The 27018-nt window shown below is 40.1% G+C and overlaps 1 protein-coding gene and 1 long non-coding RNA gene across 4 annotated transcripts in view; both read left to right on the plus strand.

Annotated features, from left to right (window-relative positions):
* cdkal1 (CDK5 regulatory subunit associated protein 1-like 1) overlaps positions 1-27018 on the plus strand; it is a 257896-nt gene that overhangs the window by 54512 nt on the left and 176366 nt on the right. For all 3 annotated transcript variants that reach the window (XM_085176654.1, XM_085176653.1, XM_085176655.1), the window contains exon 5: positions 24317-24413. In XM_085176654.1, the coding sequence (XP_085032780.1) occupies positions 24317-24413 (97 nt within the window). The remainder of the gene's footprint in view (positions 1-24316; positions 24414-27018) is intronic.
* Positions 393-16622, plus strand: LOC146507805 (uncharacterized). Its single transcript, XR_014876736.1, has 2 exons — positions 393-1561; positions 1596-16622. It is a non-coding gene; the product is annotated as an uncharacterized LOC146507805 (long non-coding RNA).

Here is a 27018-nt window from a genome sequence, read left to right on the forward strand (position 1 = left end):
CTTCATGAGGTTGGCACAAGGGCCTCACTTCCTGCAGAGGAACTTGCGCTTACAGAGCAGCTCGACTGGCATCTACCAGAGAGCACCAGAGCTGGCGATGGTTTCTTGTTCTTTTCTTTTTTTATATATAATTTTTTTTTTCAAATGAATGTAATGTAATGTAATCTGAATATAAAGTTTTACATACGAAACACTGTTTACAAGTGGTCAAGTGTGTCCCCTCTGCATGCATGGCACATTTCCATACAATAGTCAAACTCATCCCATGTGTTTGTGAGCATATCTGGAGTCATTGCAGCCACTGCTGTTTTTATTTAACACACCAACAACCACGTAAAAACTCACGAATCCCTTTGTTCTGTTTTGGTTGTTACCGGTGAACAGCTGCGAAATTAAAGCACTTTGAAATCATATGATTCTTTTTTTAAGTAAATACTCTGTGTGTGTACTGTATATATAGTATATCGTTCTGATTCACCATACTGTGTGCATCTACTCACTGTGACAGGATTGCCACTGCTTTATGCAAACTGCTTTTTTTTGTGTTGTTCTGGCAAATCACTCTCCACGTTGTCTGAAAGCTGAATGAGCTAAATCCCCCTGTAGTTATTTTGATGGACATGCAATTCTTAGACTTCTCAGGAAATACTGTCTTATTAAAAGATGTGTATGCCACTGATAGTCCCGTATCTGCAAAGACACATGGCATTTGAAAAAGCCAGTAATTGTAGGATATGTAAACAAGCATTCCAGATTTTGACATTTATGTGTTGCATTTTGTTTTCATGAATTGCTTATATCACAATTCTTTATGCATATGTTAAAACAGAGTCAGCCTTACCTCGACAGAGGAGGAAACTGCATTTCTCTGAAGTGTCTGCAGACGATTGAGATGACAGTCTTATCTTGGGTTGCGTGGGTTTGATTTCCTTAAATGACTGTGTGTGTAATATTATATAGATTGACTTTTAATCACTGAATTAACAAAACAAATGGGTAATTGATACAATGATGTCAGTTTGTCATCCACAGCACTCAGGCTGTTAATAAGAATAGATGTCAATAATACCGTCGCAGCTGTGTTACTCTGTCAGGGAGGCTTGTGTTTCAAACTGACTCTGGTCACAGCAACATAATATACCCATTGGCAGCTACACGCCACTGCCATCAGTGAGTGACTTAGAGTTTGTGTGGTGTGATAACAAAGGTAAATAGAAAATATAAAAAGTGAAGCAGTGGGGCAGAAGTGCACGATTGAGAGACGGTGTGGGCTGTCAGGTGTAATAAGAAAATGGTGAAATATTTTGAAATGGGAGGTCTCAGCAGGAGCGCTGACACTGTGGTGTTATTTTTATTTGGCCTGTATATTGTTGTGTGTTTTCCAGCAAGGAAGCTAGCACTGGTGAGTGATGATGGCTGTAATGCTCATTATATGTTGTTTGATAAATCTGCAGCGACCCTTGGAAAAGGTCACGTTGAAGAGGCCAGAGGTCCCTGAAAGGTTTTGGAGGTTATGCTCTCTCTACAACTAGTGATGAATTGTGTGTGTGTGTGTGTGTGTGTGTGTGTGTGTGTGTGTGTGGCTTTGCACATAGTGGATATAAATATACACATGGATCTGTGTTGTCCAGGGAATCACTGATCAAGTAGGCTCACTGCATAGTCTCTGTCATGTTAGGAGTCCTATTGGATGACTCTTACTGGGCTTTGTTCTTGTTTGTTTAGGTTGTGTTTGTTAGAATGATTTATTGGAGATTGCTTTGTTGATGTAATCTGCAGAGTGTTTTATTACTCTGACTCTGAGGTTTGAGTTCAGTTTTATTTATATAAATCACAACAACAGTTGCATCAAGATGCTTTATGTTGTAAGGTAAAAAAACCCCTAGAATAATACAAAGAAACCCCCCAACAATCAGATCACCCCCTATGAGCAAGCACTTGGCGATAGTGGGAAGAACAAACTCCCTTCTAACAGGAAGAAACCTCCAGCAGAACCAGGCTCAGGCAGAGGTGGCCGTCTGCTATGACTGGTTAGGGGTGAGTGGAAGAATACAGGACAAAAGACAGCTAGAGATTGATAATAACTAACGATTAAGTGCAGAGTGACTTGTAAACATACAAAGAGGTGAGTGAAGAAGAACATACAATGCATTATTGGAAGGCCACAGGAGCCTAGGTCTATTGCAGTGTAGGTAAGGGAGGGTACTTGATCACCTGATCCAGCCCCAACTATAAGATAATGTTAGCTGTGTTAGAGTGCGTTTGTTCCCACCTCCCTGCTTTAACACCTGCTTCACTCTTTCTCTTACCTCACTGTTTGTTCAGGAAGTAGTTTTGTGTGACTCGCTGCTGCCATTAGCCTCTAAGTCAAAGATGCCTGTACTTTCAGGAACTCAAAGCTGTTTTCCTCCTTTTGAGGCCTTGCCATCTGAGAATCGACCACTGTTTACTCTTCTGACAGTTGCAAGGTCATCTAGTAACAGAACTTCCCCATGTTCCTGTTTTCAGTCTATTTATTCAATAACAAGGTCAATGCTCCTTTCTGAATAATCAGAGATGACTCAAAACTAATATCTAAGTTGATGGAAACAGTGTTCTCTGATTTCTAAAGATTTAAGGTGGTATAAGCTGGTTTCTGTTTTGTTTGTTTTTGTCCCAGGTAACCAAGAGTTATGTGGAGAGAGTGTGATACATAGGTAGAAGACTGATGAAGCAAGATGGGAAGTAAAAAGTAGTTGGAGTCAAGTATTACGAGCCCTGAACAATTAATTACAGGGATATACCACTGGCTTTATTGGGCTCTAAGACTAACTGCCAAGTTAGGGAAATGAAAATACCCCAAAGAACTAAAGATGTGGAGTCTGTTGTGTGAAATTAAAGGATATGATGGTGTTAGGGTTGCCTGAGAACTGAATCCAGCTTGTAAAATGATAATATAGAACGTGAAACTGGTAACTCTGTTCCAGTAACTGAAACAAAAGGCAGCTGTTCAGGTAATCTACAAAAGTCAAAAGTCCATGAACAGAATTTGGTACTGGTGTGTGAAGAATGCAAACAAGCAGAGGTTGCTAAAAAATGTGCTACTTTTAACCTGGAGGTGGTAACAGAAACCATCTGAGGTTACAGAATTAAATACAGAGAAGGAGCTCTATGGAGGACTGTAAAGGCAAATCATTCAGCAATTTAAGAAAAGCACTTCTCAATGCAAAGGACACGGGGATTTAAAGAATCCAGGTTAATTACTGTAACAAGTACAAGTCATTAATAAAACAATGTTGAATGGCTAGCTTCACTTCTCAAGGGCCTCAGGCAGCAGTTCATTAAAACTTTACTTGGATATTTGTTCTTCTGTTGGGTACTTGGCGTTCAGTTTCAGGATTTGGACATTGAACCCGATTTTTAAAAGAAATAATATAGCACAGAAAGCCCAAATCCTCTCAGACTGGCTCCTAGACCCATGGCACTGAGTGTACTGTACTCAAATGGCCTCCACAGTGACCAGATCTCAATCCAAAAGAGCACTTCGTGGGTGTGGTGGAAGAAAATGTGTCAGTGGTGCAGCCAACAAGTCTGCAGCAACTGTTTGATTCTATCATGTCAGTGTGGACAGAAACCTCTTGAGGAAAATTTCCAGCATCATATTGAATCTATGCAATCAAATGTTAAGGCAGTTCTGAAGGCAAAAGGTGGCCCAGCATGTACTAGCAAGGTATAACTAATAAAGTGTCTAATAAGTGTTTAAGTTTAGCATTTAAGATGAAATGACACGAGGAAAACATTCCTGTAGTCTATATGATAGGAAAAAAATTCTCTTATCGTATTTTTCAGACCATAAGGCACACCGTTGATGAGCGGGTATGTTTTCATACATAAGGTGCATGAAAATGAAAATGAAAAGTGCATGAAAAAAGATTCTAAGACGCATTAAGTGAAACAAAATAGTCAGATAAGTCAAACTTTACTGAAGTCATTCTTCTTCCTCCACTTCGGTACCATTGATTCAATAATGCTGAATTCTCTCACAGCTGCTCTATTTCCTTGTTGTTGCAATATATTAATGACTAACCTCGTATTGTGGATGGATTATCTCAATTGTTCTCCTGACTGAAGTTTGGTCTGTTTTAGGGATGGGTATTGATAAGATTTTCACGATTCCGATTCCAGTTTCGATTCTGTTTAACGATTCGATTCTTTATCGATTCTCTTATCGATTTTTAAAAAAAAAAAGGAGAACACTAAGGTCGATTAGCTTAGAACTTTGTTTTATATCTTCTCTTTGAACAAGATAGAAATTTAGGAGTAACATGGCCTTACAAACCCAACAGTGAGATCTTAAGAGATCCTAAGGATCTCTTAAGATCTCACGTTAACTTTTATCGAGTGGGGGAAAAAAGTTAGCGTTCATCCTCCAGCTTCACGGTTTATGTTATGCTAACATAGCTGTGTCGCTAGCGATCACGTAGCACATCATTATATACCAGCTAGTCCAACTTCAGTAACTCTACAAACATCACTGCTGTTTAATTTTCTGTCTTCATTTATGTTGGAAGTGATAGCAGAGCTGTATTTTTTAATTTTTTCAGAAATCTCTCAGTCAGAACATGGCATATCATGTTTAGGTGGAAACTAGCGAGCTAACTTCCGCTAACTTCTAACTCTGTTGAATTTCATAAATTCTGTTTTCATGGATGCCTGGATGTTAAACTTAATTTTTACACCTGGTAAAGCGTCAACGCTGATCATTTTATTAAAGATGAAGTCGCAGTGTTCGTTCAACTTTGGGCCCTGAAGCGGACGGCATTTTGGACCCAGATTACTCTGCGAGGCTCCTGACTATGGTAGCCGTAATACTCAGACAATCCATCAAGCATTGCAGCTTCGTAGCTTACCAAAGTCGTACTAAAACATTTTTTGACAGATTTTTGAGGGCCGAGTACCACATAAAATCAGTTTGAGGTCAGTAAGCACAACTAGAATTCATACATAAGGCGCACTGTCGATTTCTGAGAAAATTAAAGGATTTTAAGTGCGCCTTATAGTGTGGATAATACGGTAATCATTACCAAGTCACTATTACACATTATATATCTGAGTCAAATATACAGGCGCTGGAGAAAAATATCATATAAATAATTTTTTTTTTCATTAATGTCCTTGCTTATTTCAGCAAGGCTGTGCTGTTTTATGGCAGCATTGCTAATATTAAGAGTCGCAGTGGCACATTGGCTTGCCAGCAATCCAGACCGTAGTAAAACAACATTGTAGCATTATGAATGAAAACATGCAAAAGGAGCTGCCGAGCAGCTGAAATCCCACATCAAGAATTTGAAAGCAATTGTTGAGGTAATTAATGTTGAGAATTACTGATGCAAAGGTTTTGCTGACAGCAAAGTCACATTGCCATGTATTTAAAGAATTCATTCATAACTTGTGTTTAAATGACAAAGTGCTTTTCAAAACCTAAAAACTAGAATTGCACGCATACGCTCACAAATATCAAAACATTTTTTTTCTTTTTCTCTCTTGTAAGAGATCTAGTTAAATAAAAAAGTGTGTTTTGGTGTGTCGGTACCCCGGAACAATTTCAATACAGTGCCGATGACCTTGATGCTTTGGCAACACTGCGCTCAAAGTTTTGTAGCAGTAATGCGCATTTAATTGAATTTACAGCTCCAGTGTTAACTTGCAAGAGATGAAGACAAATTACAGTAGAGGAGGGAAAGGAAGAAGTGAGAGAGACAGATAAAAAAGATGGATGGAACGCAGGAGTAAATGGGAGCGAGGTTATTTTGCTCCCAATTAATGAGAGCAGAGAACCCACAAGAGTCATTTCTATTCCTTTTTAATTGAGTTTAGTTATTTCAAGCAGGTAACATATTCGTCATATTTGTCATTTCATTTGGGAGTCGTTAAGGAGGTGGTGAAGAAGGAAGGCAGAGAGACGAGATTCTTTCAGATCTTGAGGTGTACTTGGAGCTCTCTCCTGCAGGTAATTTTTTCTCAGCAGGTGATGGCAGGCTTTCACAAGGTCACACCATTACCTCCTTCTGTCTATCATTCTCTCCCCACTTATGTTCTCTCCACTTTTGGACCCTCACCAACGGTCTTCATGGTTTTTTTTCTTTCCTCTAAATTTTGTCATTAGTTTTACAGTTCAAATTCTGGGGCAATGGGTTCTTGCTATATGAGTATGTAGCCTGTGTGTATTTTATGTCATTTAGAGAAATACCAGCCTTTAAAATGACTGCACAGTGATTTCTGTTTAATAAAATTAGCATTGCTGCTGTGCTGTCAGTTTCTAAAAACACAAGGCTGTCATGTTGCTACATGGCCAACTCATGTAATTTTAAAGCAATGATTTAAAGGCTTTATACATAATTCACTGTAATCTCATTCAGAAGAAGACTGCGAATCTCATTAGCACCTCATTAGGACTTTCATGGCGAGAGAGAGTGAGAGAGACGGATGGGGAAGGAGAAAAACGACTGGGAGAGACGTGGAAAAGAGTCGAGCCCAGTTCAGGGCTGAATTAAATTAACTGAGATTTGAGGGTTTTTGTGTTTTTTACTCATCCTAAATGAGGTCTTATTAGGAAAAACTAGAAACTTAATGGAAATATTGATTAATAAGGTTGCATCTTTACAATGGCCTTAAAAAATTATTTGCTTGTACTTGCATTTTTTGTTTTAACATACTACTAATATTTTGAATTTATGAAAACCTAAAGTCAATATCCTTCATTTGTACTCTTTAGACCCTTGGGAATAAAATGTAATTATAAAGTTGAAGAAATATAGGGGAATGGAGCCTGGCGGGGTTAATCGTGACACCTTTTGTTTGAGCATTTTGAGCACATTGTGTGAACATTACTTTCAGCAAAATCTAAATTGGTTAGTATGGGTCTTTTTGTTATGCTTAGACAATTTAGCAGTTTTCAAAAGTTTCATTTCATCTTTTGTGTGTTGTCAGACTACGTCTTTTGTCGTCAAAAGATGTAGAATTCAAATTAGTCGTCTTTCCTCTTGTTGGGTTACAGGTTAATTTTTCTTTTTTCCCCTCAAGGTGTAATCTGCCGATACTTTTTGTTTTTGATTAATACATTTATTTTTGAAGATCCTGATTCTCTTTCTAAGAACAATAGCTGTCAGCATGTACAAAACACAATCACCTTTCCAGCGTCTTCTTTTGCTTAAAACAAAGGAAATAAAGTTCTCTGCTACTAGAAAAAGGCAGATGCTACAGGTTTATGTAACAGAACCAATCAATTACTTCCTTAATTTAATAACCCACTTAATTTTTAATTACTTCACCAAAAAACAAGGCATGGGCAGTTTTCTGTCTTTCACTCATCATGTTCCTTATACTGCTTTGAGCCTTTGGTCATACTGAGGCTGGTGGCTTGTCTGTGGCTTTGACCTCTGGATAGCCATGTTCAACTAGGCAAAGGTGATGAAAGTATCTGGTTAGGTTTGTTTTTAAGAAGTTTCTTTGGTTGTTCCCTGTGGTTCACTTTGGCAAACTTTATATCTTTCTCACTCACACCATAAGAGAACAGGCTGCTCGTAGTGTGTGGCTTTGAGTCTGCAAGCAGCTAAACGGCTGTAGGAAGCCCATATATGTGTTCCATGTGTGAAGCAGACAAGCTCGTAACCGGACATACGTGAAGCTGACCTGGTGATCCGCAGTCCAAGCAGAGCATACTGAAAATCAGAAGATGCCCTGCATGTCTGTTTACAGGCTTCATCACATGTCACATACTGTTTATGCTATTCCTGGTCAGCCTATCAGTGAAAGGACTAGAGCTTTCAAAACAATGGAATACAGTGATCCCTCGCTATAACGCGGTTCACCTTTCGTGGCCTCGCTGCTTCAATGATTTTTTTTAAAAAAAAATTTTGTGCAATTTTCCATGCTTTTTAAAATTATTATTATTTTTTTTACAGTGCATTGTGTTCTGCGTCCTGATTGGCTGTAGACCATTGTCAATCAATCTCGTGCCGTGTCTCCTGTGCAGTCAGGATGGGTTCAGCTTGTCAAATTTACATAAATCTTTGATTGTTAGCAGTGTGACTCTGAAATGCTGTACTGTATGTTTGTAAGTTATGGTAAATGGACTGATTCTTATATAGCGCTTTTCTACTCTCCCGGAGTACTCAAAGCGCTCTATACAACATGCCACATTCACCCAGTCACACCCATTCTCACAAGCACTTTCTCTATACTTAGTGCTGTCTAACTACATTCACACTTTGATGGATGCATCGGAGAGCAACTTGGGGTTAGTATCTTGCCCAAGATACTTGCCCACTTGACATGCAGACTGGAGGAACCAGGGATCCAACCACCAACCTTCCAATCAGTAGGTGACCTGCTCTACCTCCTGAGCTGCAGCTACCCCAGTTTTCTCCCCAACAAACACAGCAATGTTGACGAAACATTTTGCACCGTCAAAGGCAACCACGCGTGCCTTTGGTCTTATTTTTCTACAAAGGTTTGTACTTTGAGGGCATAAACAAGAGCGAAAAGTGTGAAAATGTTCATGCCTGTCTGCGAAAAGTGTATAAAGTGTCTTAAAACCTTAAAACATCTATAATAATTGTAAAAAATAAAGTTGTCTACTTGGCAGATTTCACATATCGCGGTTATTTTTAGGACGTAACTCCCGCGATAAACGAGGGACCACTGTATAGCGCAATCTCTCACTGAGGGAAGCATAATGTCTCCGGTGCAAATGTTCACACTCAGCAAAGTCCATTTCTGTAGCTGTGAGAAGTTTGGGTATTACTTGTAAATCTGGATTAATGCATGCAGATCAAGGTATTTATGAAAAGCGCATGAATTCTAAAGCGGAAAGAATTAATCAAGCTGAAATAATGTGGAAATCTACATATGTTACATTTCAAAATGCTTCTCTCTCACACTTTAAAATTCCTCAAAACATAATCAACAGATTAAAAAGCAAATGTTGCACCCTTAAAGGAATCGCTTGTGTGTAATGTGGCAACTAAATCTACAAACTAAAGCAAATATTTGATGAGAAACTTGATGTTTGTGTGTCGCTACCGGTGAATGCACTGGACTGGAGTCTAAGTAGTTTGACATCGTTATTTCAAGTAGTGAAATGTCAGTGAGAGATGTAGCTCACCTGACAGATGGCATATGGAGAGTAGCGCTCTGACCTTCTGTTCACCTGCACTGAGAAAAAGTCACGTATACACACAACACCTGCTGCCCCGCCCCCCTCGCACCCACTCTCACCTGATTTCAAACCGCCTCTCTGGCATGAAAGACAATGCGTTAATGCGAGATTATCTCTCTTGACATATTTGTGTGTTTGGACCCGTGTGACACACTGGTCCACAGAGATGCCATAATGTCTGCTGATTCAGTGGGTGGGCGTGAAAGAAGGAAGAAGAAGAAAAGGCCTGTGGGACCGACTGCTTCAGGTGGCAGGTGTGGGTGTTTGTGTAACAGACAGGATAGCAGCTGCTGTGTTCCTATCAAGTATCTTTAGTTACACACACAAGGCTCTGACACTAAACCAAAACCTGTGACACTGAAACATGATCGGCCTGGATCTTTTCACCCGTAGAGACAAACAAGGAAAGGCAAAAACTGGGTGCAGACGCGTGGATTTCAAAACGACATCAAACTTTATCGTGTCGCACAGGCCTACTGTGTTTCAGCAAACTGCTTTTAGATTGCCTACTCATTTATTATATGTGAGAAAAGGAAAAGAGCAATGGTAAGAGAGAGTTTAGTGCGTTCTCTCGAGGAGCAAGCTGCTCTTGCATTCCCCGTCTTGGTCTTTGCCTTTATTTATTTATTCATTAGTTTTTTTCCACCTAACAATTCCAGAGGCCTTTTTGCTAGTGCTAGCTAAACAAGCACTGACCTGGAAATTACCACTGAGCCACAGAGATTCTTTATACTCGCTGCAAGTTATAAAAGATGACATTCTTTCCCAGGAAAATGTTGTGTTCACTCTTCATGCAGCTTCAGGGTGACGAGCGACGGCAGAATTATTTGGCCAGCTTTGCGGTACCCCGATCGGCCCGATGAAGACACAAACGGTCTTAAAGTTTCGGTCAGTGGATGTCACATCCAGGTTTGAGGGTTTAAATATGGTGCTTGATATACATTAAGTCATGCAAGATGACAGTAACATCTTCGACCTTTGCGTGATTTATGCTTAAACCCTGAGGTGTGTTTAGGGCGATGCACACAGTGGAAAAGATTGGAGTGAAAAACCAATGACAGCAAGAATTTACTGGTCAGCCTTAAAGAAGAGGGAACTGGAGGAGCTTATACAGATGTTGCAGAGGGTTGCTAATTTGTGGATGTCTTCTTGCAAACCTAATGTAAACAAAACATGCGCTTGATTGTGTTTCAGTACATAAATGTGAATTTTATAGTGTATATTATTTCCAGTCGTTTTATATTTGTTTAGAAGATGTTGCCATCTAAGTATCTCGGTACTCTTAGAACGGCTCGTTTCTAATTTTGCTTAACCAGCTGATGGGCAGGAGCAAGCTAGCCAAGAAATTTCTCAAACACTATTTGGAGTGACAGAAGCCCAGGGCTTACAACTTTGCCACTGGTATATGCAGAGCACACATGTGTGGAAATGTACACAGTTAGCTGCCAACCTCTGTAAGGGATTGGTAAGCCAGAGCCTCAGTATACCTGGGGCAGTTCTTAACATGTGAGGTACTGTAAACAAACAGACAGATATACAAGGAAGCGATGCTGCTGCGGGGAATCTGAGCGCGTGTTTAAGGCTCTGGATTTTTGCGATGACAAGGGATTATGTGTATATTTGGATATGTGATTCTGTCAGACAAGATACCATCATGTGTCTCCTCTGTATCAGCTACACTCACTTGAGGGCTGTACATTGGGCATAGTCATGTCACTTAAGGGTTAGCCCTGGGTTTTTGCTATTACAAAGGCAGTTCACTTGTTAATTAAGCATAAGCTATTATTGTTACTTCAACAACAATAACTATTTTTTCCATTTAATAGTTTTATCACTGTCATCGTCTGTTTTATGTGCTTCAAGCTAGATTACTTAGCATGTTAAACTGCTTAACCTGAAGTGAGACAGCAGAAAGAAAATATCCTGGGTATGTTTAAGTTGCTTCTTAGTACAGTATACTGCTGTAAACTTTGTTGTGTCATACAGTTTTGTGTATGTGTGTTCAGTGACTTTGAGTTTGTAATTGTAGCTTTTTCTGACTCGTACATCTTTGAGCTGTTCTCACTGAAATTGATTTAAAAAAAAAAACTCAAATAACATCTAGACTTTTGCAGATGAACACAACACCCTATGTGAAAATTAAATCTAAGAATAGTGACCAATTTTGAAGAGATGTGTTTTAGTTATGCAGGTGCAAGTACTTAAAAATCATGCAGCGCGCATGGTGTAACAAGAATTTTACCCGGCTGTTAACAGCAGTCCTTCGTTGTAGCTTATACAGGAAATGGATGTTAAGCTTCAAATGAAGACTGATGTCCATTGTGATGCAGCGTACAAATGTATTCTTAAAGTGTCTTAGAAACTGAAAGTCATTTCATTATTGTACACCACAGTATACGAGTCTGCATTGAACGTGGTCCTAACAAATTGAAAGTGTATGAAGGAGAAAGCTGTAATAAACACGGTTCAACAAAAGAGGTGGAGACGACTCTATTCATGCACATCTGTAAAAATATTCAGCGTCCTTCTAACAAGCTAAATGTATTCCATAATCACCACCTCTTTCAGTAAAGCCTTTTCCTTCCTCATACCCTTTTCGTCCTCCTTTCTAATATAATGAAGCGAGTCTTGAACCTTCCTTTTAATTGGCGTTGACTCTGATGAGAAGAGTAAAGAAAAGAAAAGTAGCATTACATAAATTAATGTTTACAAAGAAAGGGGTCCTGCAAAGCTATTTAGTCGCGTAGTCGGCTTTGTATGCACTGCTTCCTTGAATTTCAGCAGAATGTTGTTTAGGATAAATAAGGCGCTGTGGTAAAACGAGGGGTCTTATTTAGAGGGACTGATGAGCCACTGTAGAGCCTCTTCAACCAGGGAAATTAACAGGCTGAATAGATGCTTAGACTTTTGTAGCTCTATAATGAGACTCCCACACTTGTTGTATTTTTGCTCTGACTGTACATTTACTCACATATCTGCTTTTTTTTAATGAATGTTCACATAAAAAATAATAACGGCACACCAACCGAAATAATTTAATTTTATCTTTTATTTCTTGCTTGTGTTTTTATCATTATTGCGGCACAAGAGATTTATACCTCTGTTAAATAGGAAGGTGCGTCGTTAAAAAACCCAAACCTTTCCTCCCTGAAGTGTACCTCCCTGCAACTCTTAACTGCATGTTGCTTCAATTTTAAATCCATCAGTGAGAGAATAGCAACCGCGTCCTTAATTCCTGGAGAGGGCCTACCAAATCTATGAGAATGGATGTGAGGAAGTCTACAACGAAGTGGAAAAGCTTGAGGCGCAAATATATTTGGTCACATTGTATAAGTCCTAGCACTTTGTTTCTGTTGTGTCACTGGGACAGGCCCACCAGGTAATTAACAGGTGAACGACCAATAAAAAGCATGAATGCTGGTGACGGCGTAAACCACACAGGTTATGTTGTTAGCTTTACAAGGATTTACCGCAGAAGTCCAGTAAGAGATTTTAGTCCAACTTTCATGCCAGGCAAGTGTATCAGGAAATGAAAAGCAGCCTGTTTACTTCTTTCCAAACAGTCAGTCAGGGGACGCAAAGCTAAACTCCATGTTGCCTTGATTTCCACTGATGCAAAGTACGAGGTTAACATGCATGATTTCTTTCATCTGTTCATCTCTTCCCTGGATACATACATTACACATGAGGAACATACTCCACAATCACGTCTCCTATATTAAGTGCACAGTCATATTCATAGTATAGATTGCTGTGAACACATCGCTGTGAAAATAAGCCTCGTCTTCTCTACAGAAACTCACTTTTTCTCTGGAGTTGCCAAGTATAGCACACTATAGCTTCATGTTGTGTTCAGCACCTTCCCTGCAATACTTCCACCCACATAAAATGATATCGAAGCTGCATGTTCAGAAAAACCCTTTATTTCCTGTGTTTATGCTAATATTGAAATATCCATCAAAGGAAGAATTACAGTAAGATGAAACAGATTTTACTCGAAGTTGGGACATTTGCAGCACGATATACTAAACAGCCCTGAGGTAGTGTTTGCTTATAGTACAGAAGTGAGTATTCCCTAGTGCCCATTATTAGTCTTCATCTTAATCTCATCATTTACTGTTTTCCTGTTATTCTGTAATTACAGACAGAACTAGATGCACTGAATATTTAGTGTTGCTGCTTTTGCCAGAAGTACTTGTTGGATGATATGGTAAATATTCATCATATAAATAATGTAAAACAAAAGTTAACTGTGGAGTCTTACATGTTATGTAGCCAGACTTTACTGCAGGTGGCAGCAACCCTCTCTCTGTGCCAGAAGTTGTAGAACAGCAAGGTGGAAAGTAAGACGGACGACAGTCCCAGTGCGTTTCTGTAGTGTTATAATCTAGGAAATGATTATTTGTATATGTGCTGCGTCAGAGTCAACTGGTCTAGAACCACAGAGCAATCCCTAACCACAAGAAACCTAACCTGCAAGAACAGAAGGTTTGAATAGTTTGACTGTTTGCATCAGTCTGTCATGCATTTCAAAACAACCCTTACTATTTTATGTGTAAATACATACACAGTTATGTATATGGACGAAGTCCTTTAAACTGTGCTTAATTATGACTGTTTTTGAGTGTTTTGATTCATTCTAATCAGTCAGTTTCTTCCTTTTAATCAATCAAGAAATTAGTTGCTAAAACATTTTTTGTGTTATGTTTTTAGACAATTTGAATACTGCTATGCAATCCTTATTAGAATGGTGTAATTATTCTGTCTTTGTCTTTTGTAAAAAATAAAAAAAATGTGTTGGTTTGCAAAGACTGTTGATGCATTCCAGGTCACTGAGCATGTGCCATTCCACTTTTCCAAACCCTTGCTTGTAATAATTTATGACCTTGAAACCAATCATGATTGTTTATGCTTGGACTAATTTTGTAGGGATCCATTCAACCAGAATGTCCTTTCACCTGTGTAATCCCAGCAAATATTCTTCGCTCATCTCCTCTTTCGGATCAAAATAATTGCACAGAAACACAAACACACAGAGACGCTGCATAGTCGCTCATGCCTGCACAAATGGAGGAAGTCAAACGCTTGTTTCCCTGCTGCTAACATTCTCGTATTTTCAGTGGCTGCGGCTCACCATGGTAAATATCTTTATTCCCCACTGAAATGACCTGTTCAGTCTGACACTAAAGCTGCCACACTATCGTATAACTGCTGCTGTCCCCAAACAGGAGCTCAGTGCGATGCATTTTCCAGTTGTTTGTTCTAAGCGTGTGATTGTTTCGTGAGAACCTTCCTGGTTTTTAAAGAATACAAACCCTCTGCTTTCATGAGCGGCATGTGTTTGTTTCCCCTTTCGGCCTCTTCAGCGCAGCTTGAGGCTGCTGGGCTGGCACCGTGTCGTTGTTCCATAAGCGTCTCACGTATAGATTGCAGGACTTTGCATTAGAAATGGGACTCTTGGGACTCTTCCCAGGATTCAGGTTCAGCTTAGCTAAAGTTATTCCCTGGAGTCTGCGTGTCTGAATGTTTGTGCGCTGTTGTGTTATTTTTTTAACTAGCATTTTCTCTATTACGAACCACTCAAGTGGTGAATACAACTCATTTATAGTAATGGAATATTTATCACACATTCAGCAGTTTTTACAAGACAGATGTCGTGTTTCACAGCGTTGGGCCGGCGTGGCAGGTATTTTCTTTTTTTAAAGGCTGTAATCTGTAAGCCTTGCATTTTGTCTGCCTTGCTTTTACTAGCCCCATGTTGACAATTGGTCTGCAGCCCGATCTCTGATATACCCAAAGGCCATGTGAGCTGGCCATAAACTTGCTGTGTTATAGATGTGCATTGATTGGTCAACAGATCTTGATTGGCCCGTATCCTGTAAAACACAGCTCAAATGTGAATGCTTTTATTAAGCACATTAGTAATAAATGTGCAAAACTGAAAATGAGCCATGCTGTTGACTTTATTATTATTGTTATTATGAGTTTTTTCTCCTTGTATACGTGGTTATGTTTGCAGGTGGACTGGGCCTGGCCACCATTGCGGTGACTTTAGGCTTTCGCAGCTTGTCTTCAATGCTTAGGCTGCCCAATTTTATATTGCATTTACCATCTTATTCCACAACATGTGTTTATGAGATCTGCTTTCATGTAGTTATGTTTTATTGATTAATCCACACGTCCCTTCTCTGCTGCTGGTCTTGTCGTCTATTTGTTTTTTTTAATTTCTCATTTAGTTTTGCTTTTGCTTGCCTCTGTCTAGCCAATTAAAAACAACATAGCACTGCTGAAGAATTTCTATCTATGAGTGTTTGAAAGAAAAGAGAGGTCCCAAGGAACTATAGCAGCCCCTGACCTTTACATTTCTCTCTTTCATTTCCTTTTGAGTTTCTTCCTGCCTGTCTTTTTACTTTTTGATGAAGTTGTGCTAATAGATGTGCCCTTTTTCCTTCCTTTTACTCATTGCCAGTTTCAAATACGCTCGTGACTGATCCCACAACCCCTCGCCATTTAGCACAAACACACTTCAGTGTACCTCGCCTCTAACCGGGTGTCAGCTTGTACAGGCCGTGGCTGCTTTGAAGATAAGTGAGTGTAGCTGATAGATGGATGGTTTTGTTGGACGGCAAGTAACAGTGAACTTAAGAGTGAAGTTAATTCTGGTACATTAACACTGATGAGATATTTCAAAATAACAGCACAGAGTAATGTCCATGTTCGCGTATTGACCAGATTAAAGACAAATCATGCAAAGTTTGCCATTCCGCTGGGTTGGATTTGCTCTGATTATATCCAAAACACTGATTCATTTGGAAAGCAGTCGTCATTATCCTATATTACAATAATAATAACTAGGGGTGGGGGAAAAAAATCGATACTGTGTAGTATCGTGATATTTTGTTTGCTAATAATGTATCGATACAGGGACAGCAGAAATCGATATTTTGTTACAAAAAAAGTTTGGGTGCTCTGACTTCAGAGCATGTTGATCCTTTTTCTGAGCAAGAATCCTGACATTCCTTCACTGTCCAAATGTGTTTAACTTTTTTTTGGCAGCAATAAACATGACAGTTTACTTAATTAAAATAAAACATGTCTTAAATTAAAATAAGTTTAAAACTTTTTTTTTTTAATGTAAAATTATATTTTGTTTTAATTTACTTTCAAATTCTTCAGTTGCTGAAGGGGCTGCATAGTTTTCACAAATTGCATAGTTCAGAATAGCTATAATTGTACCAGATGGTTGCATTCAGTTAAGTTGGACTAGACTGTAATACAAACCGTTCAGTTTGTCAACAATAAAACTGAAATGAGAGAAAGACTGAGTGTGAGACTTTGTTATTAGATAAAATGAATATTGATAAAGTTTACCTTTATGTACAGAATCTGAATATCGCAAAATATTTTTAAAAAATTGCAATAATATCGTATCGTGCATTAAGTATTGTGATAATATCGTATCGTGGGATGTATGGTGATTCCCACCTCTAATAATAACAGATATTGATAAAGAGAGCCTCTGTAATCTAAAGTTGGTGTAAATGCAGTTAAAGACATCAGGCTTATCATTCAGACGCAGTAACAGAGTATTGCTGCACTGTATCGAGTGTCTGAGCTGGGATAGATCGCTCATGGACACTCGTCGGTCTTTAAAAGGTCAACCTTACATTTGGCAGTTAACTTCGGGTGGGATCTGTGGGACTTTGCTCTCAGGTTTCCCCGCGTTTGATCTCCTCTAGCTTCAACCGTTTCCTCTCTGACACCCCTGTGCTGTCTTCTCTCTCTCCTTCTTATAAAGATGTTCTTTTCACAGTTTCACTGAATCCTTCTTTGCTTTTCCTCCCTCTTCCCTCTTCGCTCTCTCTCTCTCAGCAACATCTCCTACAGGATCCTGTTCCACTACATTAATGGCTTTCATTTATTTTAGTTTGTCTGCAGTCAGATCCCTTAGGCCCAGAGTTAGCTGCTGTTTTATTTATATTGTTTGTGTTTTGACAGTTGTTTTGGGTAAACTTTGCAGATGTACTTATTCACTCAGGGAAGGCTACATTCTTCATCAGAGTAACAGCCTGTGCTGTCAGTCAGCGCAGATCCATATCCTGCTGGTGCTTGGATGAAACATGTGGGGAAATAAATATGGAACAATGAATAAAACATATATTGAAGCAGCTCAAATGTATGTAAGGTAAAGTTTTAGACTTCGATATCCATCCTGGAATTGAAATTAGGACAGTGACCATCCGTGAGACTGAATTATTCTACATGTAGAAGTTTGTGGAAGTGACACATAAATGAAGTGGAAGATTAGATACATTTGGCCTCACATTCGCACACACTTGTGCACACACTGGTTCACATCTTAATTACTGAGGCTTGATGGGTACTTAACCTTGCCCCTTGCTGCTTATGCTAATGCAGAGAGGTCAGGAGTGTGCCGAGTGGCTGGCTCGCTGTCAAATCAGCCAGAAACAACTGTCGGAGTGGAGATGAGAGGATGAGGGAGACAGGGGCAAGGACAAGCCAGATATAGGAAAGGGAAGAAGGGACACACCTGACATGTTGGTAAGTTTATGTTTTGGACTTTGCTTCCCCCAAAATGCATCGAATTCAAATCACGCTAAACCGTCAATGTGTACATCTCACATACACAAAACTCCTCACCACTCTTACCAGTATGACCTCATCCTTTAAGCAACATGCTTGTAAAGGAGCATATGGCTGGCTCTGTGTGTGTGTGTGTGTAATGAGCTCATCCTCTCCCCCACTATGCAGGGCTGAGGATGTTGAGCAGCAGGGAGAGTCATTGAGAGGACACAGTTACAGCAGCGTTATACTCACCATGTTTGCAAGTATGCTAGGGGTCTGTTGGTGTCTGTCCTTCAAAATCGGAGGGTGTGCGCAAACTGGACACCAGCACTTAGGGCTGTGCGATCTGACCAAAATCTCATATCCCGATATAACACATGTATCGCCCCTTCAATGATATATATCACAAAATTTTTACATTTCCTGTAAATTCTGTGAATCTCGGGCAACTTGACTGTTGAGTGTTTTCAGCTGGACGTCGTGTAACTGGAGTCGAGTGTTAAATAAGTTGAAACGGCCGCAACTTTCTTAGAACAGGCTTTTCCCCACAGCACACCGTGTAATAAATACTCACTAAGGTTTATTTTTTAGCACCTGACGGCTCTTTTTAGCGTCTTGTCTGTAAACACTCTACATGCTATTTCATGTGATTCAGATTTTGAAAAATCTCAATAGGGTCTTCAGCTTAATTGTGAAAGGTTTATGTGGAAAATAAACAAGCGGACGGCGGAGACACGCAATGCTTTTACCGTCGTTGTTGCTAATGACAACGCATAAAAACAGTCACTTGTCCGTCCGTAGTGTGGTTATATTAAATATAAGAGAAGGATAGAAGTATAAGAAAACCTACAGTTACCATCAAACAGTGAAAAAATATTGCCGTAAACAGTTTATTTTGCGACACCACGAAACAAACGATAGCATAATATATATGAAACGATAGACGTTTTCATATCGTCATCCGATATATATCGTTATATCGAAGAGCCCTACCAGCGCTCTGTGCTGGTGTCCAGTTTGTTACGACTGCATGTACTTATCCGTGCAACCTCTACGGCACTACGGCAGCACCAACAACTGTAGGCAGGCTAGAAAGAAAGAAGTATAATACAAAACCACAAACTATAGTGGATATGTTTATGTATAGATGGTTTTTCCTCCACATCGAGCTGAGGTCGTTCGGGCATCTGACAAGGATGCCTCCTGGGTGAGGTGTTCCGGGCATGTCCCACCAGGAGGAGGCTGCGGGGCACGCTGCAGAGATTATATCTGGAACGCCTGGGAACGCCTTGGTGTTCCCCCGGATAAGCTGGAGGAGGTGGCTGGGGAGAGGGAGGTTTGGGCTTCTTTGCTTGGGCTGCTGCTCCCGTGACCCGGCCCCGGATAAAGCAGCAGAAGAAGATGGATGGAAGGTTTTTCCGTCAGCATCAGCTCCCACTTCCAGTGGGATGCTACAGTTCTTTGCACTTGCACATGTGTGACTGTAATGATACCATGGAAATCAAAGTTGTGTAGAGAAGATGTGGCAAACTCATCTTAATATAGCTGGTCTGATGTGACCAGATATATTCAAATATATGGTATTATGTTCTTTCCTTGGGGTCATATTGCCCATGCTACGTTTTCTTGAAACATCCTAAGGTTAAAATAAAATTAAAATTGAAGTGCTGCCATTTGGCAAGACTGAATGAGATCCAGTGGGCTTTGCAGATGCACAATGTGCTCATAGGAAGGAGCAAACCAACAGTGGCAGACACACTGGAACTGTTGCAGAACCACACATGGAGAAGAAAGTTTGAATTGGTCTTTGATTTTTAAGTCTGAGTCACAGAACTTAGGCAGAAATTATCACAGACTCCTGGCTTTCATTCTTGCTCTGACTAAGAAACCTCACTAGATTGGCGTCTAGGTTTTAGTGCCTCTGATAATTGTTCTGGTTTGATCTAGACAATGGAAATACACATGAAATGTTTCTGTGGGAGGTTGTGGCTATCTTGTTGACCATAGCAGTGTGTAGGATAGTAGTCTTCTGTTCAGGTCAACACAAAACTTTCCTACAAGGCCAAAGTGACGCTACATATGCTATGTTAAAAAGCCTTTCGTAAAAAGGATAAAGATCAATACCTTTTGTTTCGATCTTAGTCCCACAGGTGGGAAACCAATTTTCCACCTGTGGGACTAATAAAGGTCCTCCTATCTTATCTTATCTTTGCCATTTTTCTTGTTAACATAACCATTTTTCAAATGAGTAGGAATTAAGACTTCAGCATATTACCTCTGTTTATATGATGTCACTACATCTCAGCTCCAGCGGCTGCTGTAATCCACTAAGGAAGGGCTTCTCTTTCACTTCAGGTTTTGTTGTGACAAAGTTGAAGAGGCCTTTATATAGGTCATGCACTGCGGTCCATCCAGTGCCTTAAGTTATTTTAATGTCATATTCATAGCAGAGACATCTCCCAAGTCAACCTGATCAAGTCACTTGGACATTTAGTCTGGTTTAATTTGACTGATTCACTGTCTCTACTGAGCTGTTAAAAACCTGTATGTACAGCACAGCACGCTGTACCATGCATACATATCACAGAGGTCATGCATGTATGCATAGAATATTGTGCACTGATGGCATTGCCAGCCAGGACCATGTGTATGCATTGTATCGTTGAAGCATGTGGGTGTTCAGTGTGTGTGTGTGTGTCTGTGCGTGTGGTCCTGAGGCAATGGAGAGTGGTGACAAAGAGTTGACAGAGGGCCGTAGAGATTTAGGGCGAGGTGCCAAAGAAGTCAAAGAGAAACATGTGTGTGTGTGTGTGTGTGTGGGACTACACACACACCTCGTCGTCTGATCTTGGGGGACATCTGCTCTAGTCCGGGTCACTGGCAACGAGCGCTTGGTTGGGCTCAAAAGTATCACCACGGCAACCGCATCGCATAATCCCATTCCGTCTCATCCCACCCAGGAACTGCGTGCGGCGTGATTGGCCCGTTCCCCCTGGGGCGGCGACTCAGGCGCTGTCTGCTTACTCGCTGTGTCAGCTATGGCTCCGAGTCTGTGTGCAGAGAGCGAGCAGAGCATTAAAGGAACGTTTGGCGCATTTTGGCAAGAGACGGTGTGAATTATGCAGACGCACCCCTACTGTGAGTGTGTCTGTATGTGCGGCGTTGCCAGTGTGGGAAGAACAAGCTACTCTAAACAGATACCGACTCTTTTGTCCTGGCTTTTCTGACTCACTTAACCTGGTCATGAAAGTTTGTCTGCCCACCATTTTTTTTTCTGGTGTCAGAAAACTCTTATTCTTGCTTTACCTTTTCCTAGAATTTATATACAAGCATTATATAACACTAAATATACTGGACTCAAATTCCCTTGTATGTGCACTGTGTACTTGTTTTTCCAGTTAACAGATTCTGGTTCTGAAACTACACTGCCTAATGCGAGCAGCTTCTTATAATCAAATAAGGACAAAAGTCCTTAATTATTGCTTTCATCTCTTTTTTCTCCTCCATCTCTTCTCTCATACAAACTTTAGCTTTTATCAGTCCCCTCATTTCTCATACACGAGACAGATTAAACTGGCTTTGAATTGCGATGTCTACCTTCACAGATCTTTCTCCCATCACACCATGCTCTCCCACCCCCACCCTCCCCACCTTCATCACTTTCTTTGTTTTCCTGAAGAATCAAACAGTCTAAATTAAAACACAGCTGACAGTTCTGCATCCAGTTTCATTGCTGCTCCTTGCTGCCTACTCCTATGATTCCTACCTCACTTACAAGCATCCCCCCCCGCCCCCCCTTCCGTCCCTCCCTCTCTACCTCCCTCTTTCACTCCAGCTGTCAGGAGGCTTCATTATTAAAGATTCATTGCAGAGTCTGGGCAGCTCTTCCAAAAGCTTTTGTCAGATAGACCGAATGCCTTAAATCTCACTGTCACTAACTGGATGTGACATAAAGACTTGCATAAATCCACATGCACACTCACAAATACACACACACAATTTCCTTCTGGTTTGTTTCACGAATTCACTGCCTCGCTGCTTTTTAATTCACATCGGCTTATCAGTTAGGATTTCTAAAGCTGTTAAGTGTTTTACCAGTTATTAATCAATATTTGACATGCAACATGAAATGTTTGACATTGCTTTGTTTTGGATTTTATGCATTACCAATTTAAGTAGTATAAAAACACATGTATGTACACGTAATGTACCTTAGTTAATGTGAAAAGGAAAAACGGTGCCTTTGTTTACTAGTTTGTTTCCACCTCAGGTGTAATGCATGCTTTGCTATATGTGCTTCATACTAGGGTTGGGCCATTGGACGAGTATATCGACTATCTATCATCGATAGTTTTTACAAGGGCGATTTATTTATTTATTTGTCCATGAGTAAGTTTGCTAACAATGATGGAGCTAATTGAAGCAGTCAACAGAAAAAAAATGAATAGCGCTGTTTTAACAGCACCCTCTTACATCTGCGAGCAGGTGCACCCTCCTCAGAGTGCGCCCAAATGCTTGTTGATGGAGCTGCAGAAGCTGGTGATAGTCTAGCATACTCAGCCGGATGGTGGACACATGCATGCTCATGCAAGTTAGTTGTGTTTCAGTACTGCTCGCACTCTACGTCTGCACAAGCGGCACACCACTTTGGTTACATCCTTAGGTTTACCTCTTTCATCCGGTTTAAAGCCAAATAAATTCCAAATTGCCGACTTTATATTTTTTTGTGCTGTCAGCATTTACACGCCGCCATCACGACTAACATGATTAACAATTAACCCGTCTGGAGCGCAGATTGAGTCAAAATCTCTGAAATGGCAGTTTGTCCAAATTTTGTTCATTTTGCGCTCCAGATGGGTTGAGAGTGTTAAAAAGTTTAATCGTGATGACCGCGTTTAAGCTGCGTTAACGCTGCGTTAACAATCACCCATTGCCAATTGTTGGACTGATGATTGGAAAATTTTTACATATTCCCTTCAAGTTCAGATCATGTAATGATGAAAAACCCAAGAGCTACATCTCAGAAGCTACAGGCTGCAGTTAGCATGATAAATGTGAAAGTTCAGTACAGTTACCAGGATAAAGCCAGTTCTTTCTAAAAAGAACACGGCAGCATGGCTAAGGTTTATGCAGTTTCATTTGAAGAAACCACAAGATTTCTGGAACAATGTACTTTAGACATATGACAGTGGAGATATCTGTCCATGTTTGTAAAAAAAACAAGCACAGCGTATCAGCCAACCTCATGCTAACTGTTCAGCACGACCATGGAGGGATAAGGATTTGGGCTTGTTTTGCAGCCACAGGGCCAGGACACTTTGCAGTCATGGCGTCGACTGTGAACTCTTCTGTTTGGCTTGGCTGAAATTCAGTCTTATGTCAGGACAATGATTCCAAGCACAACAGCAAATCTACAGCAAAATGTGTGAACATGGAAAGAATAAAGGTGCTGCAGTGGCCAATCAAAGACTAGACCTGTACGTTTTTGGGCTCAGCCATTTAGCGACTGAAATAATGATGTTCTCAGCTTCATATACTGAGCATTTTCTCGATCACCTAATAATCTGTAGCAGAGTGAATTTGGATGACAGGGCAAATTCTGAGTACAATAAACTCACAACATTAGTTTTTTTAAATTAATTTTTGAGTTTCACCTAGATTTATTTCATAGATGTGCACAATTTACTTTTAAGTAAATCCACACTTAGATTTTTTTCTGTAACTTATTTATAAAGTTTGACTTTAAGAATTGGGTATCAGAAGAATTTGGAGGTTTGTTTCATTTGCTAGAACATACAGACAAGTTTTATCACTGCATGCGGTTGATTTTGCTTGTTTGCACTGTTGTCAAGCCGTTATCCATTAATGACTTAGGAGCACAGTAGCCTTACGTGCAAAGATAAATGCAATTAGCTGGGAACATCTCACTACAGCAATAATTTCAAAAGCTGTTTTCATCAGCTACAGATTAAAATGCCTCTGGACCTTCAATCAGTCAGAGCAAAGAAATGTGCCATGTAGGGCTGAGGTGACAATGTAAAAAGCCTACAGTGTGGTCATTATATCAAACACGCCTCATTTTAAATAAACAGTGGTGATTGGCTTGGCAAAGGCTTGTGGAAATCTGTTTTAATGGGTCGGGGGCCAGATGCATTCTGCCAAATGAAGCATAAGCTTGGATTCATCCATTTCCCAAGCTATCGGAAAGTATTTACTCTCACTGAAAATTGCATTAGAATATGTCAGCCTAAGAAATTTTCTAGTGGAGATCAAAAATTACATGCACACAGATGGTCGGAGGGGAAGACTTTAGCACATATGACATGAAGGACTCATTTTAATTTTAACCGTTGAGGTTCTAAAATAAGATGTTCATCTTCAAAAGGATCCAGAGGATACATTAACTGTATATTTTTGATCAGTGTTTTTCCTGGGTTAAATCAGAAAGTGGAACAGAAAAACAGTAGTGTTTGTCATATATTACAGTTAACCTGTTATTCTATGCTTATTTCTCTTTTTGCTTTTGCACAGAAAAGCCCAGGAACAGCAGAAAAAGGTGGTAGTAGCAGGATGCGTTCCCCAGGCCCAGCCGAGGATGGACTACCTCAAAGGTCTCAGCATCATTGGGGTACGTGCACTTTCTGTGAACATCTGTGTATTTTGACTTGGCTGTATTAAAGGTGTGTCTCTTTATCTTCCTTTGTGTCCGATGACGAGTACAGACGGACACGCTTTTCGAGATTGATCGGGATGTCATTCACCGGGCAGCTAACCTTGCTCTGTCTTGTGCTCATTCTCTTCAGGCAGAACATTTCCTAGTCACAAATGTTCTGCGTGAAAGGAAGATCGGGTACATTAACTCCTGTACTATGGGGAGGTGTTATGGGTGAACAGAGACGGAGCTAGGAAAGGACACGTCAGTGATTCCTCAGCATAGACTGCTTCCTTTAAAGGTGGCATGGGGCAGTCTAGCCTCTACTTTTGCTACTAGTATTAATATATTTAAGAGAGTACAAGCGGCAAACAGACAAATATATGACAATAAATACATTTTAACTTGTTACTTGTTTAAACTGAGCTGTTCTGCTTTGGTTACCAGCCACTGGTGAGTGATTGGAGTGCATAACAAAGAGATACAGAGCAGATGAATTATTCTGTTTCACCTTTGCTGTCACAGAAAGGAACTAATGGATATGTCAAGCCTGTTGTTGGTTAATAGCGAAATGAGTGTTCCTCATTGAATAATTGATTCAGTTCGTTGTTTGTTTGCTTTTCAGCACACTGCCACAGTGCAGCCTGGACAAAATCATCCTAACACCTCTATGCCTAACACATATACACAGTGGCCACTTCATTAGTTACACCTGTTCAGCTTCTTGTTAATGCAGACAACTAATTACCCGGTAACATGGCAACTATTGAGCGCATTGAGGCATGTAGACGTCAAGACACAGCGCTGAAGTTTAACTTGAAAGGTGCTTCACGTGACCTTGAATGTGACCTGGTTGAGAGCGCCAGTCAAGATAGTCTGAATATTTCAGAAACGTCTTATTTACTGGGATTTTCTCACACAACCATCTCTAGGGGTTTACAGAGAATAATCCAAAAGCAGGAGAAAAAGAATGAGTGGCAGCTGGTAGGAAAGCAACGGTGAATCAAAAAACCCGAGGTATGCAGAAGAACGTCTCTGAATGCATAACATGTCTAACCTTGAAGCAGATGGGCAGTGCCATGAGAGCTCCTGTCAGCTAAGAAAAGAAAAGTGATGCTACGATTTGCACAAGCTTACCAAACTTCATATGTTAGTGTCAGAAGTTGGAGTAAAGAACATGTAAACATGGATCAGTGCATTGTAGTAACAGTTCAGGCTCCATACAGTTTACTTCACCAACTGAGTATCATTTAAATACCACAACCTACCTGATTATTGTTGCTGACTAGGGCTGCCATGATTAGTCGACTAGTCAAGATTACGTTGACTATCAAAATTGTCGACGACTGATTTAATAGTCGACGCGTCATTTGAAGCTTTGTAAAATCACAAAAGACGCAGGAATAAGTAGTAGGATTTAAGAGTGTAATAACGGACTGAAACAGAAGATGGCAGCACAGCATGTACAAGGATTCCAGCTGCCGTTAAACCCCAAAGAAGAAGAAGTAGCTCTGTCCCAGAATTCATAGCGCAGCCCAGCTCAGTTTCCAACAATGGCAGCAGCTAGTTAGTTTTAATATTACTCTTATTATTCTTTCTGGGTCACAAAATAAACGTTAAACATATTTTCAGGTGAGAATGTAGCTGTGTAAACATCAAGTATCTGCTCAGTTTATCAAGACACCACATATTTTCAAAAGCGCTCCGACGTTTTCGGAGACGTCTGTTACCCACTAGCTCGATAGCTAGCCGGGGGCAAAGCTCACTAGAGCCGGTGAGAACACCCGACTCCGGGCAAATCGTTTTCAAACCCACTGCAGTCTTTCGCTACTCAGGTTAAACATATATAAGTCACTTAGATAACTTAAAAATGTTATTGTTTGGCTTTTTTTTTTTTTAGTATTTTATTTGTTCCTGAGTAAATCGGTTTGGCTGAGATTAAAGTTATAGTTTTTACACAGCTGAATAAACGTCAAGCAGACAACTGATTATCAGAAGTGTGAGATGCTCGAGAATATACTCCGGTGTCCCGTTATATTTTAGATAGCAAGGAGTTTATTAAACTTCACCGAAACAATCTGCAAATTTCATTAAAATTTAATAAACTATCATCTTGTCTTTATTTTTAGTTAGCACATACCTTAAACACTTAAAGCTGTACGCTAATGATAGTTATATAAGAGCAGATGCTGCTGGTGCAATAAGCTGTACATTTTACGTCCAATGGATGCATGATCTGATTAGTCGACTAATGGCAAAAATAATCGGTGACTAGTCGACTATCAAAATAATTGTTTGTGGCAGCCCTATTGCTGACCATAACCCTTTATGAACAAAGGGTGCCCCTGTTCTGTTAGCTGCTTCCAGCAGGATAACACACCATGTCACAAAGCTTAATTCATATCAAATTGATTTCTTGAAGATGTCTGCACGCCACAGTCACCAGATCTCAATCCAGAACAGCACCTTTGGGATGTGGTGGAATATGAGATTTGCATCATAGATGTGCAGTTGACAAGTCTGCAGTATTTACGTGATGTTATCATGTTTCCAGCACCTTGCTGAATTGGCGCCATAAAAA

This window comes from Neolamprologus multifasciatus, chromosome 11 (genome assembly GCF_963576455.1).
Source record: "Neolamprologus multifasciatus chromosome 11, fNeoMul1.2, whole genome shotgun sequence".
Classification (NCBI taxonomy): Eukaryota; Metazoa; Chordata; class Actinopteri; order Cichliformes; family Cichlidae; genus Neolamprologus; species Neolamprologus multifasciatus.